This window comes from Vanellus vanellus, assembly GCF_965231255.1.
Source record: "Vanellus vanellus genome assembly, chromosome: 2".
NCBI classification, from domain to species: domain Eukaryota; kingdom Metazoa; phylum Chordata; class Aves; order Charadriiformes; family Charadriidae; genus Vanellus; species Vanellus vanellus.
This window is the reverse complement of record NC_138906.1, coordinates 36,253,589-36,271,950: the sequence shown is the minus strand read 5'-3', so window position 1 is coordinate 36,271,950 and position 18,362 is coordinate 36,253,589. Positions and strand designations below refer to the sequence as shown.

At 42.8% G+C, this 18,362-nt stretch overlaps 1 protein-coding gene across 1 annotated transcript in view; it reads left to right on the top strand.

Annotated features, from left to right (window-relative positions):
• RAPGEF5 (Rap guanine nucleotide exchange factor 5) overlaps window positions 1-18,362 on the top strand; it is a gene marked incomplete at its 5' end in the record, with an annotated part of 160,739 nt that overhangs the window by 60,864 nt on the left and 81,513 nt on the right. The window contains 2 exons of the mRNA XM_082479342.1: window positions 2,832-2,908; window positions 8,567-8,692. Of these exons, the coding sequence (XP_082335468.1) occupies window positions 2,832-2,908; window positions 8,567-8,692 (203 nt within the window). The remainder of the gene's footprint in view (window positions 1-2,831; window positions 2,909-8,566; window positions 8,693-18,362) is intronic.

The window sequence follows — 18,362 nt, the reverse complement described above, 5'->3', positions numbered from 1 at the left end:
TGCTTGTCACTAGCTCCTCGGCCACTAATCTGCCATCCCAGCCAGGTTAGCAACAGCGTGCTGCTCCTTGAAGGGTCCGCCTGTTTGCTTCGGTTGAAGATGCTCTGGGGTGTTTGCCCTGGCACTGGGCAGGGAAGGGGACACTTGTAACAGAGGCCGGTGACAAGAAGGCGGTTGGCAGCCACTAACCTTTTCCCCTGGCGCAGCTGTTTGCGGAGCGCCCATCTGCTCAGGCTTGTCGGAAAAGCTGGCTGGATCAATGTAAATCACTTAAACCTGGACCCGTGGTCTTGTTACTAGCAAGGTGCCGCTCCTTTAAATACCGTGATTAATAGCCAGCGTCTGTGGGGATATTTTGCCCATCAGTGGCTACAGCAAATTGATTTTAGGAGAAATCAGAAAATTGAAAGGAGAGTTGGGGAAATGTTGTGTTTCTGCTAACGCAGCCACAGACTTAAGCAATTTGCAGTTGCCCAAATGACCATTTTTTACCATTTGTTAATGCCTTCTGGCATTGCAACGTTCCCGTCTCATGCTGGTTGTTCTGACTAGCGTTCGGCCAACGAATGTCCTAAGTGCTTTGTGTCTCCCTTAGCGGCAGTGGGTAGAATGGGGTCATGCACGTGTGGGGGGGTGCAAGAGGAGGAGGCAGCTCTTGGGGAGGAAGGCTGGGAGGCGGGTTACAAGGGAGGGGGGTGCACAGAGCCCCCAGCCTGGCTGGATGGAGCAGGTTGCCTTGGGAAGCCCTGACCTGCCCTAGGAAAGCAGAGGCCACCCGGGGCTGTTGGGCAATCACTCTGGTGACTGCTTCGTTGAGTTGTTACTTTTCCAGCCTGGGGCAGAGATACGCCACAACGTCCCAAGCGCATTTTGATTTTGCCAAACTTTAAGTGCTGCTGGGATATAACCCCCGTTATACATGTTTTGTGTTATAGCTTAGATTGACCCTGTGTTTTCAGTATTCCCCTTGAATTTTGGAGGTTGGCTGGTAAAGTGATGCCAGCAAACCCACTAGTGAAGATTTATACCAGACCTCTGTTTTCCTTTGATAATGGATTAAAAAAGATCCCCGAATGGAGTAAACTGTATTGACAAAATTACTTTTTCCTCCTCCTTTTATAATTACATTTTTATTACTTTTTTTTTCCTTTTTCTGGATGGCCTAACTGTAGGGGAAGAAAGAAGAATTATACGCTATATGGCAGAGCAATATCAGCAGAAATCCTGCAGTAAAAAGAAAACATGTCCATATGCTTTATTTTAGAGGTGAAGATCGGTCTGAAGTTATTTTTCTTTTAAGCTGACGGATGCTGCCTAAAGGTTAGGCTGCTTTTTGTCTGCAGCAGACCCAGAGCACCCACGTAGACACACCAAGCTAGCTCTCTTGGCTCACGTTACATGTGTTAGCTCAGCTCTAGTAACCTGATTGTGTGTCTGAAGATTCAGGCTGAGGGTTGAGGAGAGCTCAGGTGAGGGTGGCTGGTGAGGGTAGTGCTGCTACCTGCCAGCCCTTCTTCTGCTCCCTCAACAGCTGATTTGTTCATCAATCAAATCCTGGGCTGCCTCAGCTCACAGGCGTAGTTTTAAGGCAAACCAGGACTGGTGATCCATGTCTGAAAACACCATGCTGTTGGGCTGCGGCTGTTTGGATGCAGCCTGATGACCAGCTGAGGTACCCAGGCCTGAAGGAGAAAGGAGGTGGATAGGAGGAAGCACACAAGCGGAACCCTCCTGCCCATCCATCGCAGCCATGAGCCTGGCGTTGTTCAGGAAATGGATTTGCCAGCTCTACCGCTTCAAGGACGCTTTTGTTGTCACAACTGCTATGGCTACACTGGCAAATCATTCAATGTGTACGCAAGGTTGATGATATTTGAGTATGGTGCTTGCAAGTAAATGAGTACAGTATAAGGTGAAGTCACTTTGCATGTGTTTCATTGGGTTTGACCCAAACCTGCCACGTGTCACGTTTCAGAACGTCAGAGGGCTTAACGTCCCACCAAAATACAGCAGGTGGGTGTGCTGACGGGAAGGGTATCTTGGGCTAAAGATAGTAAAACTACCTATAGATGTGGCTGTTTGCAATACAGAAGCCTGATGTGTCCCTTCAAAAGTGGTCCTTGTTTCTTTAGCTAGGTAAACTGATAAAAACGGAGGTTTTGACCCTTCTGGAGAATACAAGTTTGACCCAAAACTTTTTTCTTTAAAGTCTGACAAGACTTGCTGGTGTTAAGCAATGTTAATTGAGCTAAGTCACTGGTTTCTCTTATCGTGCCAGCAGCAAATAACTTTCAACAGAACATCTTCTGCTACCATTTATTTCTGAAGATGACTTTCATGGATAGTGGTGGTGTTTGTTAAGATTGAGATCCCTTTGCTTATAAAGAATTTTCCAAGTCTGAGGTGAGGGATAAATCTGCTTATTTTGTTTAGTCTGAATTGACCTTCTGCGATATAATGAAAGTAAAGGGACGTCTGTATTTTTGTTCTTTATGAGTCACTGGGTCTTGTTATAATGTATGGAAAAGTGGAATTTCCTTAAATGTTGCCATTTTATCAGGACTAACAGTAGCAGGAATATAACTATTTAGGACTGCTTTTTACTGCCTGGGAAAAATAAGGTATACCTTATTTAGGATTTGTCCAAACCCAATAAGGTATACCTTACAGGATTTGTCTAAAACCACTGAAGGAGTTAACCTTGTTCCACGTTTAGCTTTCTAGTTTCTTGAATGGTCATCCTATTTGATCTCGCCTGGGCCATGCTGCTTTGCTGCTTCTTGTGATTTAAACCCGCCCGCTTCCAATATATTCCCTCTTTCTCATTTTAGCAATTCATCAAAATGAAGAAAACAGCAGTCAAGAAATAAGAGGACTAGAAGAGCTCAAGGATACCTCTGCTGCTCAGGTAAATGTGTAAGATTAATGGTGTCTTGGGAACTTTTTCAGATCTACAAGTTGAAGGATCTGCTTTCAATAGCTCTGGGAAATGGATTTTCCTCGATGTTCTGCGCAGGGAGCCCGTAGGAAGGAGAAAGTCTGCTGGATCTTGTCTTATGTAACTATTTAGAATAAGATTGATGATTACTCTGGGAATTAATCCCATGATGTTGCAATCGGACAGCATTCTTCAACTATCTCTCTGCTCTTTTTAGATAATACACATAGCATATACCAGATGTGAAAATAAAATGAGATGTGTTTTAGCAGGCAAGGGCATGTGGCATTTTGATTGAATTTTAATCACTGTAAGTAGACATGCAATGAAATGAGGATAGTTATTAGTCACTCGAGTGTAAGCAACAACCTTTTTCTTTCCTTCCCTAAATGCCCTCATTTACAACCAAAGCATACTTCTACATATTGCTCAGAAGAAACTTAACTGTCTTTTAGAATATTTTATTGTGGAATTGCTCACCCTCTTTAATGCTGTGAATCTTTTTTGATTAATCTCCAGTTCATTCAGTCATTCAGTTCATGCATTCAGACTGTGCATGTGTAACTATATTGCTCGTTGTATTGGTACTGATTATTGCTTTTAATTTAAAATTGCTTTCTCCCAGTCTCGACTGTTCTTTTTCTTATATTCCCCCTGCAAATCTTACATTCCCCACCAGTTGCCACCTTTTCTCCTTCCTGCGTATGCAACTTGCAGTTCGTGTCTCTGACTTCTCTCCTAACACCTTGCCCTCTAAAAAGCTGTGCGTGAGAAAGACGGGGTTTGCACTGATGTCTGAGAGCAAGTCGAGCTGAAGGGGTACAAGCCATGTAGCCAAGTTAGCAGTACCTGTATCTTCTAAAGGTAGGGGCTGTCTGGACCACAGTGAGCCCGGGAGAGGCTGTAGCAGACCTGGGCTATGGCAGACACCTGGAGAGTGCAGGCAGAAGATTTGGGGACGATGCGGGTACACCTACTCCGTCAGTCTGTAACTGGGCTTTTTTAGCATACTCTTCAGGGTCATGCTAAAGCAAGATGTTCGGAAATGGCCTGCTCTCTTCTTAATTGCATACAGTTTCAAATCTATTTAAAAACCCCCAAAGTGTAGTAGGAGTCCTAATGTGTGAAAATTCTGTTACCTGACTTTGATTCCTAATTCACATCGGTGTGGAGTTGAGGATCAGTCTTCTAGAGCTCAGCTGTGCGTTACAGAGCTATAGAAAAGACCCAGCGGGAAATACTGCCCTCACTGCACAAAAAAATCTGCCTTTTTGTTTTCTTTCTTGGGTTTCATATATGCTCAGTTCTACTCAATTGTTGTAGTTGTTATTATTTTTTGAAAACGTTTGTTCACATTTATGTCAGACATGTGAAAAGAAAGACTATGACATGCGTGCTCAAAGCTCCTAGGATTACATCTTATGGCTAGTAAGATTACATGGACAGAGTATAAAAACACGTAAGAATTTATTATTGGGATATTGATTTGCTCAGCTTTTATTTGGCTGGAAATCAGCTTCTAAAATTTTAAAGAATTTGAAGCACATTTAAAATCAAACAAATATTAAGTGAGCAGTTAACAAAAGCGTTCAAGTGCCCAACTGGGAGGAGAGGAGGAAGTCTATCAAAGCAGCTGTTGCTCCAAATTGTTTGTCAGTGCCATAAAGACGCCATCCTGTAAACACCGAATACAGTTTGGTTTAAGGGCGGGAATGATTTTTTTTTTTCCCTTTGCTGAGGCTGAGCAAAGCAAATCATCTTTTGAGGCAGTGGCATATGGTTCGAAGTTTTCGGGTTGATCAAAGGTGAAGCCTGTAATAATTGTGTTGTCTTCACCAGACACAGAAGGAGACAGAGGTGCGGTAGGAAAAAACCGAACCCCCGCGAAGCTCTTCTGTGAGCAGAGTTGAAGGGTGGCGCCTGCTCTAAACACGGCTCTGCGGGCCGGAGGCCTGACTTACATTGGATTTAGTTGACAAAACTGGTAGAAGCGGGGATAAAATTCAGTACAGGGATTTTTAAAAGTGAGCATGCTGTAATCAGCGTAAATAAAGTGAATAAAAAAAAAAAAATCCCATCCTGTCTGCCTAGGGATGTCTTAATTCACCGCCGTGTCACTGCTAGCATATTCGTTCATGGCCTTTGCAGAGGGAATATTTTCCAATGGGTGTGCTGAAACAGAAAATGGGTTGTCAGCGTCTTTGCTTTTCCAACCTCAGTAGTGACTAATTTACTTTCCTTCCCATTAAACTTTTTTATTTCATTTCAAACATTGCATAAACACCTTTAATTATAGTAATTTGGGGCCGTGAATGGTAGTAAAGCTTTACTATAAAGCTCCTACATTCTTTTATCATTCATTAAATTAAAGCCGGTTAAAATATGCAACTTTGTGATTTTCACCTTCACATAAGTTAGTACTTGTATCTCTGTTGGTGTACGTGAATTAGAGGACTAAGCGCAAACATCTGGGCACGCAGGATTTTGGAGGGGGTGTGCCTGCACAAAATACAAATCAAAGTTGCACTTCGCAAGTAGGGCGACTTGCCTTTACCCTTTTGTCCAACGGCTTCAAAGGTATTGCTTGAAAATTAAGTTTACATTGACAAGTGAAAATGACCGGTAATAGGAGGCTCTAGCAACATCTTCCCAACCAGCTTTTAGAAGCAGTCATCAATTAATTAATTAGTTGACCTGGATTCTTTCTTGTAAGTATTTAGCAGAAAGATTTATAGTGGAAAGTCAGCATAATTGAGGAAATCAGAATTAAAGGTGAGTGATTCATATTTTTTCTTCTTAATTATGAAAAAGCATGTTTAGCCTTTTGTATTTCAAGCGCGTTCTTTACTCCCAGAGCCAAGCATGTACAATTAACTTAATAATACCTTAGCCCTCCCATAATTTTTTTAGTTGACATTTTATCCTCTGGAAACCCAATAAAATAAATACATTTTTCACATTCTCTGCAATTCTTTAAATTAAAGAATAGTTGGGGAGAAAGGGGACATGTTAAAAAGTAAGATTTTGTCGTGGTGGTTATTTGAAACAGGACAATACAATTCTTTAATGAAACTGCCAATTTGAATAGAGACCACATTTGCGGCAGGGCTAATGCGCTTGTATCTGGAGTTACTTCTTCCCTGGGGTGCTCATCCATGGAGAAAGCAGTGATACGCTCTGTCTGAACGCAGACAGAGGGCAAGGGGTGAAAGAGAGCGAGGCCCATGTGTTCAAAAAGTTGTCTTTCTCCGGGATGTCTCTTCCACTGGAACATACTGAGGCCAGCTGCTACCCCAAAGCTGAAGTCCCCCTTCCTCGTCTTAACGTAAGTGGTTTTAACCATTGGGCTTTACTTCATACACTGAAGATCAATAAGTATTTGTTCAGTGGAGTGAACGCTGCATTTCTGTCGATGTCCATCTGATGTTTGAAAAACAGGGGCTCGTAACTGTCTATGCCACTCGTAGGTCATGGTCTGACTTGTCTGGGTGCAACATGAAGGTGTGAAAAGTGCCTCCACAGTACTAAGATCCCAGATCCAGCGAGACTGTAAATCTTTATAGCCCCAAAGCCGTAATAGGCTATAACACTTTGAGTTGTCCTTAGCCTACAAGCCCGGGGGGATTACAGCGCACAGATGTTATACTCTCTGCCAGAAGCATCCTGAAGCCATGAAATAAGCAGGTTTGGCTCTAGTTGATGTCCCCAAGCCATCAAAGCGTTGTGAAGTGCAGATGTCAGACCTCAGCCAAGTCTGTGATGATTGCCTAGGTTCCCTGTGGAAATTACTGGAAAAAAGGGAGAATTTTAGGGAACAACTCGTCTGACCATTTTTAAATGTCTGCTGTCGAGTAAAAAAAATTCTCGAGTACCTCTTTTTCTCTATTGATTAAATGAGTCTGGACAACTGGTTCAGTATATTCTTCCACATTTGATAAAATCAGTCTCGCTCCCGATCTGCAGGTGATAACGGTGTGTGAGAACTGATATATAAATCCATGTCGTGGATTTAGAAGATGAGCTAATCTCATAGAAAATGTAAGGACCTTCAGATGAGGTGCTGCAGTTTCTTATTTTCTTGGTGGATTACTGGCCTTCAAACCAGTGCGGAGTTTCCTTCTCTGGGAAAGCTGGGTTCCTCAGGAGGCTGGGGTCTAAGCATGGGACACGCAAAGCACAGGACATGCAAAGCACAGGTGGTATCTAAAATTCTTCCTTTCTCCAGAACGCAAGTCCTTGATGCAGGCCTGTGAGGAGATGCCTTCATCCAAACTGGAGGCATGTAGGCATATAAAAATTTCTTTCAAATAATTCAGTAAGGATGATTCTTTGGATGTGGTTGTCGGACCTACTTTTTTCCATCAGCATTAAAGCACTTATTCAGAAAGCGGATTTATTTTCCTCCTCAGCTGAAGAAACGTTAACCCACATTTCCTTCTTCCGTGGAGAAACCAGCAGACTGTAGGATGGTTTGGGCAGGTGCTTTTCGCACCTTCAGCTGTCATGGGCAGGAGTTTCTCAAGGCCAAAGGGTTGGAGCCAGCATGGCACTATAGGTTAGTGGTCAGGGCATCCCTGGCTTTTGGTCCTGATTCACAAGAGGTTTTGTGAATTTTGGAGCAGATACTGACTCAGTTAAACTCAGGACGATTAGTAGAAAGAAAAGGGTGGAGGAAAAGGTTTATTTGCAGATAGCTTTTAAAGTCCTATAGCAATACCACAGGCATGCCACATGCCCGACCCTCCCATGGGATGTGCCGTTCCCATCAGGAAACATCTGGGCTAACAAACGTCGTGTGGTATCGTTGGGCCAGGTCTCAGTTACGCAGATGTCCCTGACCAAATCACGGACAGTGATATTAACCACTGACTTTGCAGGGAACAATTTAGCCCTCGTCAGCTAACTTTGTGATGGGTCTGGTGTGCCTGTGTGCAAGCAGGAATCTGTCTTTATATAAATGTGGCGTTTTTATAAAACAACCAGTGCTGAATGTTTTGAGGAAACGCTATCGGCATAGCTTGAATAACTGGTAGAACCTTAGCCAAAAAAATAGTGCTAACATAGTTTTTAAAGCAAATCTAATTTTCTTCCCTAAACAAAATCAGGAGATATAAATTTGTTATTTACAGGGTAAACAAATGGGGTGCGACTGCCTTTTAACTCTTGAGGCTTGCATACGTGAAAAATGCCGAGGGAGCAGAGGGAGTAGTAGCCTGTTATTTTTAGGAGTGCCTTGTGTTGCGCTTCATTCTTTTTCCAGGGCTGTTCCTGGCTAACTTTCCCATGAGTTTTTAACCTCTTGCTCTTGTTCTCTTATGTAACAGGAAACAGGCTGACAGGAACAAATAAAACACAGCGTATCTGATAGTCACACTCAGAGGAGCAGTTGATTTAGTTAGCCCTGCCTTCGTTCCTCCAAAGTAGATACATTTGGAGATTCAGATGTGCCTCAGCTCCTCTCCAGTTGTTTCCCAGGAAGCAGCGACTCGTTTGTGTTCAGCCAGTGGTGCCGAAGTACCGCAAATATGAGAAAACAGATGCATTTCTTTTAAGGTTGAAATTTGTGGCGGTGCCATGTCCTGGGATTGTGGATTTAAGTATCTGTTTGCTCTTTCTCCCACCCTTAAGGCAGGGGTTTTGTGCAAGCTCCAGGGAAGAGATGACATCGGACGGATTGAGCTGGTCCAGAAGCTGGCGAGAGAAAACTGCCAGTTTTTGCAGGCGGATAGAAAACCACTGGAGAAGGCAGAACAAGTAAGACATTTCTTGTTTGGGTTTCTTGTTTCTTTCTGGTAGGGGAGGGAGATTTAGGTCACAAAACCGAAATAGCAAAGCTGGTGGTCAGAATCCAGGGCACACATTAGTCACGAAGCTGTAGCTGTTCTCCTCTGGCATTTACATTTCTCTGAAGTGCGTTCAGTTCAATAGTTGTCAACACACTTAAATGATTATGTTGTCATTAACTGTCAGTTACTGTTATTAATATCTTACACACATAGGAAATAACAGATGATTTCAGGATGCTTTCTACCAAATTCTTGTTGGTGATTATGAAATATTTGGGGTTTAGGGTGTATTTAAATAATGCATAAGGTATATGAGTGCTTGAAGTACTTAGTTAAACTGTCTTAAAGAAAATTACCTTGCTGCTGGTATATTTGGATGCAGGCACTGGCTAGAGCTTTTTAGTGTGAATTAGAAAGAATGGTCTGGGTAGGGAATTCAGCAGTTTCTTAAAAAACAATGTGTTTTCAACCAAAAGTTACACTGCAGAAAGCAGCATTCTGTTAGTTGCTTCTGAAAGCCCTTATTCAGATGTTAATAACTGGATTGAATATGCACTAAAACTTGACTGCTCTGCCTATAGCACAATGTATCCTAATTTTGTTCTCCTTGTAAAGATTTCTATTCTGATTGCATATTCATCTAAAGGTTCCAAGATAATAACTGCAAGAAACAACAAAAATCCCACCTAGTCCTCATGTGTCTTGCTATAATGTATATATAATTTATTCCATTTTCTGCTCACTGGATAGTAGAAAAAAGGCACGTGCTTTAGAAAAGAAATACTTTTCGGCTCATCTGCAAGCTTATTCCTACTGAAGTCAGGCTGCATCAAGGAAAAGAGAAAGATGAAATCTTATTTCAGAGCTTCATGCTGTTCCGTTCAGCAGCGTATAAGATCTAGTCTGGTGTAGTTAAATATGTAATTGTATCAGTAGGTGTGCAAGAGGGAGGAGGGTAATTAGCCAGGCTCAAATCCCCGAGATTGAATTGTTCCTCAGCAGAACCACTAGCCGTGGACATCTGGCAGAATTTCCATATATCTTTAAACCGTATCAGCAAAGCGCAATTAAAAGTTTAGGTGCTTAAGTAAAGAAGATTTTAAGCCAGGGAAGGTTTCTAATTGTGTTTCGGGATTTGGAAGCAAGATTACAGATGCTGTGGGCCTGGGGGAGAGGGGAATGTCGGGACTGATACTCCAAAAATTGAGTGGATGTTTTTGCTGCTTACTCTGGTCACTGCGAAGGGTGATGTTGTGTCAGCTGCAGCTCTGTAGCTGTACAGATTGCAGTACAGTTCCAAAAATGGAAAGGAAAGGAGTGCTCAGCTTTTCTTCTCCTTTGAAAAGCATGGTACTTAGCAATTGCTGCTATTTAGGAGATGAGTGACTTCAGTTTAGCAGCAGCTAGAGCAAGCTGCTCGTGTCCGTGCTGAGCCCTGTAACGCAGCAGTTACTGCTCTCTGGCAAGGCTGTGCCTTTAGACCTAGGAGGTGACAGGAAAGAGAAATGATGCCTGAGGGACTGCAGAAGCCCGGGTCACTCCTCCTGTGCCCTTTATTTCTGGGTGGGGAGCGTCCTACAGCTAGTGCTGGCAACAAGAAGTTGTGGTGTGCTCCCCCCACCCTGTTCTGCACGTTGCTGGCTGTTGTAGGGTGGGGGGTGACGTGGCTCTGCCCAACGGTCCAGGCAGCCCGTGCCCAGATGTGAGCGAGTCTCGCAATCCTTGGTGCGGGTGTATTTGCTACGCCCTCAACCGGTCTATTGATTTCATTAGGAACAGTCACTAAGAAGGCATTACTGAACATGGGCAAGGTCTGTCGTAGGGTTCTCAGTTTAGCTGACTCGGGTAATTTACTTTCGCTGGAAAAACCCCGTGCTTTGCTGTGGTGGGGGTGGTGGGTCGCATACGTTCAGGAAGCTGTGAGCTTCCATCCCTTCCTCTCCCTCCCTTCCTCCCGTGCGGTCCGAGAGCTGCTCTGGCTCTGGCGCATGTGCAGGTGGCAGGATTTGCCTGGCCGGGCAGAGTTTGCTGCTGCAGGCAGCTGTTCCCTCTCTTCTCCGAAGAGAAAAGCAGCAGGCTGGATTGCAATGAGCACCGCTCGGATGCGAGCTTTCGGACCTTCCCGTCGTCCTGCTGCTACAGAAGTGATGGCAGATTCATTGGCATGGGCTTCCTGCCCAGTCCCTTGTGCTCGTCGTACATGTCAGAGGAACAACATGTTCAGGGTGTGGTGTCCTTACAAAATGATGTGTAGCATGCCCATCCTTCCTTTTTTTTTTTTTTTCCCCTCTATTATTTTTGAAAGCATGGCTTACTCTTACATGACTTTCTTAGAAACACAGGGTAATGGGCACTTGATGTAGGCAGGAAAATGGAGCTGTTCTGCCTGTTCTCCACAGGACCCTTATTTCTCAGTAAGTATCCCTGTGCTAAAGCTTTCACCAGCTCTGCCTCCTGGGGGGCTCAAACTGCGCTTTCATGGATGATCTACCATCCTCAAAGGGATGGCGTTCGGTCTGTAAATGAGACGCCTGAACGCTCTGCCAGGCTCCTCTCCCCGCGCTTGGAGAGCCGGCTAGCCGGGCTGGCCTCCTGGCAGCCCACCTCGAAGCAGAAATGCTGCTGGTTTGCAGGGCTGTGTGTGTCAATCACCCCGGGGCGGTGTCGCTGTTTGAGCCTGGGGGCTTGTCACCCCCCCTGGAAGTAAAGCTGCTTTTTCCAAAATGGCCAAGGGGGAATTTTTGCCCGGAGCAGAGTTCTGGTTTGTGCTCCTCTAGGAATATGCAAAAAAAAACCCAAACGAACCCAACTTGAACAGAAGAATAGAATTGTGCATATGCATAATTCCTCTCTACAGGTACTGTGTCTCACGCCCGTAATGGGAAACGGAGTTGGGACTCCTCTGGTGCTACCCACTGTGTTTCTAAAGCGCGTCTCTTCAGACGAGCACAACCTCACACGGTTTTCCAGCATTAACAGCAAACACAAATGTCGTATGATTGGGCTTCGCCGATTCTTGTACTTTCCTTTGAAGAAGGAAGAGCTCTCAGCCTAACTGAAGAATTTGGTACCCAACAACCCCAGTAACTTTTTTTCCTGTACAGTGAATGAGGTGTGGAGCGCAATAAGGAGCTGGGCTGTGAGGAGGACTGATGAGCCCTCCTATCATTCAAATAAATAATCACCATCTTCATCTGAGTCTGAGGACAGAACTTAGTGACTCACGTAGGCAAGGTAGACGACATGTGGATGCACAAGAGTTTTTCAGAGTCTTTCAGAGTTTTTCGGGTAGGTAAAGTACCTAAAGGTATTCTTCAAGGTATGGTGTTGGAGGTCTGTGGCCCACAATGGGCAGGTGAAGCATGGATTGGTTTGGGTCGGTGGTACAGAAGGAGACAAAGTATAATTAATTATTTTTTCTCAGAGAAAGCAGATGGTCGGGATGAGGGAAAATACGTGACATCTGAGTGGTTCACTGGAGGAAAGCTCGGTTTGGAACTATGGTGGGAGAGAGAAGGGATTCCTTCAGTTCTGGAGGGTCTAAATTGGGGTGTATATATATAGATGATGATTTTGTACATGCATACATTTTTACTTCATACTTTATGTACCCAAGTCAGAAAGTTCATACTGCTTTTGTTTCAGGTTTCTGGTATGCTATCATTTATTTTCAAGATTTAAGGTCTGGATAAAAAAGTGTTCTGAAAAAGTCCTATAACTTAAAAAGTTTTGTCCTTAAACTCTGTCATACGTGAGCTGCTTATTTGTTATTGGCACTGCAAGCTTGCTGTGACCAGGTTAGACTGGTATACTGGAATTGGTGTTCTTCTGCAGCACACAGTGCCAGATTCCTCTCTGGTGAATATAATGTTTGCAAAGTGCTCTAACTGTAATTGTGCTCACAGACCTGTAGAGGAACACAAAACCTAAATTATAGTGTTTTTTTTTCCTCATTCCCACTTGCTAATGTGTTAGGATAAGGTTCTTAATTAAGGCACTGAACCTACCATATGTGTTAGGTTTCCTAAAACTTCAGTTTTGCTAATAAGTAGAAAGTAAGTAGTAGTAAATAAGCTTCTAAGTAGGCAGATAAGCTTCTTCTCCGTGCTGTTGCATTCCTACAATGAGATTCAATGTACTGATAAATAAATAAAATGAAATGATTGTCTAAAATGCAGAGAAATTATTTTAATATCAAATGTGGGCTAGAGTAAAAACAACTATGCAAGCTTGCAGTTCTAATTTTATCATTACATGCAAATCGCTCATAAGCCTAGGGAAATGTAAAACTGAATATTTGTATTTTTATGTTATTTAAATATTTCATTCCCTTAAAACAATTGCTTTGACAGAAAATAGATGAAAAATCTGTGTTGAAATGTTCAGCTATAAAATGAGAAGTTTGCTTACTGTTAATATTAATTATAATATAGAAAGCAAGGTCTGTGGGTAAAGCCATTTGAAGTAATTTGTCATAGCTTTTTTGCTCAAGCATACACTTGAGATGCATTTGAGGCATATTTGCACTAAACCACGTTTTTTAGAACTCCTTTTAAGCAACTACAACTCAAATAATGCCTTTGTGACAGGCGTGATGCTGTTTGTACAGTGTTTCCACTTATTACTTCAATGAAGCATTGCACTCATTAAGAAAATCACATCTGTTTATAGTGTTCTTGTCTTAGCAATAACATAAAAGTGCTTTTCACCTCAGCAACATGGGGAGAATATTCTTTAGATTATAGTACCATTTTCATAGTCAGGTCAACTGAACCAGCTTTCTACAAGTTGACATTAATGTTCAAAGGAAATTTAAGATTTTCTAATGTGTTCATTAGAGAACTAAAGAATACGAATTTCTTTATTCAACTATATAAACTATATTCTAGGCTGGGGCTAGAATATCCATGCATCAGTGTGGAGGGGAATGTTTCCTAAATCCACCTTGTAATCCCTTTACAGATTAATGTATATATTAATTAGAGTTACATACTGGTTAAAAGTATATAAGTACATACAGCTTGAATATATTGATTGTGTGGCTTAGCCAGTTTGAGATGAAAGAGATATATTATAGGGGGGCAGGTGTGTTTTCAGAAGGACAACTGATACTGAAGAACAGTTTTGTTAATTTACTAGGTACTAACTTTTGTAATCGGTGGTCTCATTAAGAAGACAGATGATTTGCTCATTGAAGCAGGTTAGTGGTTGGGCTGAAGCTGTTAAAAGGCTTACAAAAGAAGATTAACGATTTAGAGCCTCGGGTTGTATAGATTACTCACGACCAAGGAATTTCTTGAGGAAATTCCAGCCATGACACATCAAGGTTATTTTAGGGTGCACCTACCTGTCCGGCTGGACGCCTGCAAGGAGACAAGAATGAGCGTCAGGACGTGTCCAGAGCTGCATATTTTTTTTAGCTTGGCAAAGCTGTGGCCTTGTGCTGATGTACTGTTGAATTGCTGGTCAGTAATCGGGGCTGTGATGGAAGAATATTATTTAAAACTATGATGTCAAATGATATCTGAATGCAGCCAGTGATTGAAATCTGTGCTTTACTTTCCAAAAAAATCATCGCTGCTTTTGTTGTATCTGCTCTGGCTGGGACAGATCTGTTGGGTAGCTTGAGTGCAGATTTAATGCTTTTGGCTTTTGGAGGCTATTCTGCATCTCTTGCAGAACTGTGGATCAAGTGGACATGACTATAGCACCGTAAAAGAAGCTTGCAGAAGCTTCTGTGGCTTGAATAGGTGTGAGGTGGTATAGGTGTCTGAAGTCATTGAAACAGAACAGATTTAGCATGTCAGCACAGGAGTTTGCCATTTTCCATGAAGGGGACCTCTTCGATCTGCCAGTGTTTGCAGAGAGAGCTGCACCAGCGTAAGACGGTAGTTTGCAATTTTGACTTAGTCTTCAACTACAAGCCAAAAAAAAAAAAAAAAGAGTGTATCAATGAGGTTGTCAGTTTATACCTCTGTGTTGAGTAAGAGTAAGTAATTAAGAGGTAGGTATATGCTTGCTGTGGAGGTAACCTGAAGTTCAAATCTCTGGTCTGAATCAGGATGAACAGGGACTTGAGTCTAGTTCTGTCATGTTCTGGAGTGTCCTATTCCAGACGGTCGATCTTTCATCTGCTGGAATGAATGCATAGCCCCAGGTGATCACCTGTTCTTCATAAGCCAGCCTCTTTATCTTCTGAGAAGAAAAGTCTTCTGCAGGTCCTTGGATTTCTTTTTTTTTTTTTTTTTCAGTGAAGAACAGGCACGGGCTTCTTTTTGATATGGAAAAGTATGCCAGAGATAAGGATCCTCCTGCTCAGGTGTAGGACTGGAATGATTTGACTGCTAGGCAAGACTTTGCTTCAGTCTCTTGCAACACTTTTATTAAAATAATAAGAAAACTATTTTTATTTACTATATAATTGTAAGAGGACAACTGTTCCTTTTGAGTCTATTTAATGTGATCAAAGTTTTGGAGGAGAAAGCCCTCTTGCCAGGAGTGCAAAATAGCGGTGAGATGATATGGTCCTTCTTGCTGTACAAATGAAGAACTTGAGAGGAGCCATGGTTGTGCTTATGTGATGTGTTGTGAGCATAGTATAGGAACACGTCAAGTGGGAAGTTCACTGTTTTCCTTTGAGACAAGTTACATATTGCCATAATGCTTTCTTTCGTCCAGATGCTCGGCCTAATGTTTAAAAGGAAAGAAAGCCTAATTTGCTCCTCTTTGATTTATTCTGTAACATTAAACTACTTTGTATAGAAGGAAATTCCACACACTCATTTTGCTGGGCTTTCTTTGGTGTGGAATGGTGACTCATTCTTGTATGGGACAATACCTTAGCTACTGGACTGAAAGGGGTAAAAAGGGCATGTGTTATTTAGCAGGCCAAAACCTGGGAGCCAGAACATTGAATTTTTATTTTTGACTCCATCAGTTATTTTGACTCCATCAGTTATTTAATATGTAACCTTCTTCAAATCATGTAACTTCTCTGCACCTTTGTTTACCCAGATATAAAATGGGGTCTTAAACATGTAGGACCTTGAAGGGGTGCTGTAAAACCTGCAGTGGTTAATGAATGTTGATGAATTGCTTTGAGATCCTTGAGAGGTGGTTTGGGGATCCCAGCAAGCTGGAAGTGGGTTGGACTTTGAACTGCTGAGGGCCAGGGGGATATTTTTTAAAAACCTGAGCCACTTCGCAGTCTCTGGGTCCTTGGGCATCGCTTCCATGGCAGCATCCCTGCCCCAACTGCTTGTCCCTAGCCCTGGGCTGCCCCGTGTTGTGCTGCTCTGTGAAGAGGCACGGGGAATAGTCCAGCTGAAAAATAAAAGAAATACACCTTTCTTGTGGGGTTATTTTACAACTGGATCGGTTTCCCTCATGGTACGGGGATATGGGTATGGGGTAGGAACGAGACGTGGTGTCAGGGATGACCTTCGCTGGTGAGAGCTGGTCTGCTGCTGTCAGTGAAACATGGCCTTCCTCCTCCTTTATTCCCCAAAGCCTTGGGATTTACCAAATCCAGAAACTGAGGTGGGTCAAATTAAATGTTCTTGCATTTTTTTGGTTGACATAATTTTAATCTGGTTACTGTGTTTCACCATGTGGCTTCATGAAGGCTAATGTGCACAAAGAAGGGGGTGACTGATGAGTGGGGGTCAACATCCAGGAGCAGAGAGAGGAGAGAAGTGCTGCTTTTCGCGGGCAGCGGAAATACCCAGTTTGTGTTAGCACTAACACTGAAAACATGGTTCCATAGTTCTGCCTTCTGCTCCATACATCAGTGTCAAAAAGCAGAGAAACTCTCATAAAGCTTTTGTCTGCAAGTTGTGGCTGTCCTCTGCTTCTGTGTTTCTCTCCAGATTCTGAACCACATACCTGCTTATGTTTCTAAACTGTCCAAAGGCTTACATAGAATTAGTCTATCATTTTCTCCCTTTAAAGAAGTAGAAATTATCAGTTTATGAATTCAAAGCACCTGCTCTAATATTTTCTGGTTTTAAATTTACTGTTCTGTCCCTCTCTTTGTATGATCAATACGTTTGATGATGCTCTGAATGTCCTTTTCTCCATTTTTCTCATTTATGCCATTGATAAACTCCCATTTACGCTGATAACACAGTGGATGAATCCTGCCATCTGCTTCTGTGCAGATACTTCTACGTTTGTCCTGGGAACTCAGAATAATAGTGCCTGGATCTCTCTGTCAAATTAGGGATTTTGTTATCTAAATTTGGGAAGATTAAAAAGAAAAGTTGATAATGCTTTGAATATGTACCATGCAAACTTATGTCAGAAATTCCAAGAGTTTTTGAAATTCAGAGGTAATTTAGTCCTTCACCTTTCAGTGGTGCAGATCTTTTAAATCACTCATTGTTTTACTGCCTTTTCTCTTGGAATCGAAACCAATCAAGGGCATCTGGCTTTAGCTCACAGCGTGGACCTGGCTGAGAAGAAAAAGCCAAGATAACTAGAAAACTTTGATGATAAGCCAGAAGCTGAGGGCTGTCCACCACGTCCTCCTCTTTGGAAGTTATCTGAGATTTGGTAGCCTGCCCAGAGATCAGAGTCATGTAAAAAGGATTCAGTGCTCCATGTCTCCTTTTTTTTTATTTATTTCATTTTCTTAATTTTTTTCTCCTATTCTCAGGAATAAGTTCAGGAAGAATCTTCAGTTTCATTGAAGGGGAGATTTGGGCCAGTAATGCAGGAGATATATGGCTAGTGCCACTAAACAGCTGAATATGTTTCTACATGTCAAGCTTTGCTCCTGTTTGAAGTAGACACCTCACCAGAGCTTATTCTGTAGCAAGATCTGCACTCTATGCTAAGGTCAGTGTGGTTCCAGTGGCAGGATGCTCTGGAGTTGGTGAGGCCTCCTTTGATATCAGGTGCTGCTGGGTTGGCACCACAGCTGTCCCCAACTGCCAGAGCAACCTAGCTTTCTTCAGAGATCTGACAGCCTGTGTCAGGACCTCACTGGAATAAATGCCACCAGCATTTGTTAGCATTTGATCCAGCAGGCAGGCTGTGGAGACCACCTGGAGCACGTTGGTGTGAAGACTCAGTCTTTCCCTTAGATTGAGCTGCCTCCCCTGTACCAGCATCAGGCTATCTGCACTGAGGGCTTTTTGGAAAAGGGGCAACTGTAAAGTGTCTGTCGCTCTGCCTCCGTTGCTGAAGTCTCCTCCACAGCAAGAAAGGGAGGACAACCTGACCTTGTATTTTTTTGCAGGCTTCTTTTTTTCTTTCCCAGGGTTTATTTATTTTAATCATGAGACATCCCTAACATCTCCAAACCTTGTCCTTTTGCTATGGGCATTCTGTCACTCACCGCGCCTGCATTTTAAAGCTTAATTCAGCTCCTTCTGATGTTAATATGTATTTTTTTGGTGAGAGCAGGGTAGAGCTCTTAGGGTCTAATGCTTCCATCGTGCTGTAGCCTTGAAGGTGGTGGGATTTTGCAAGATGTGCTTGACACATGGTCACCTGTGGAGAATGCTGATTTGGTAGCAGTTAATACACCGCTTTCATTCATTTTTCCCGGTTGTATGTGGCAGCTCAAAGAGCAAAGGAATGAAAACCCAGGCGATTAGTGGTATTTTTGCTGACTGTCTTCCTCTAAATCAAAG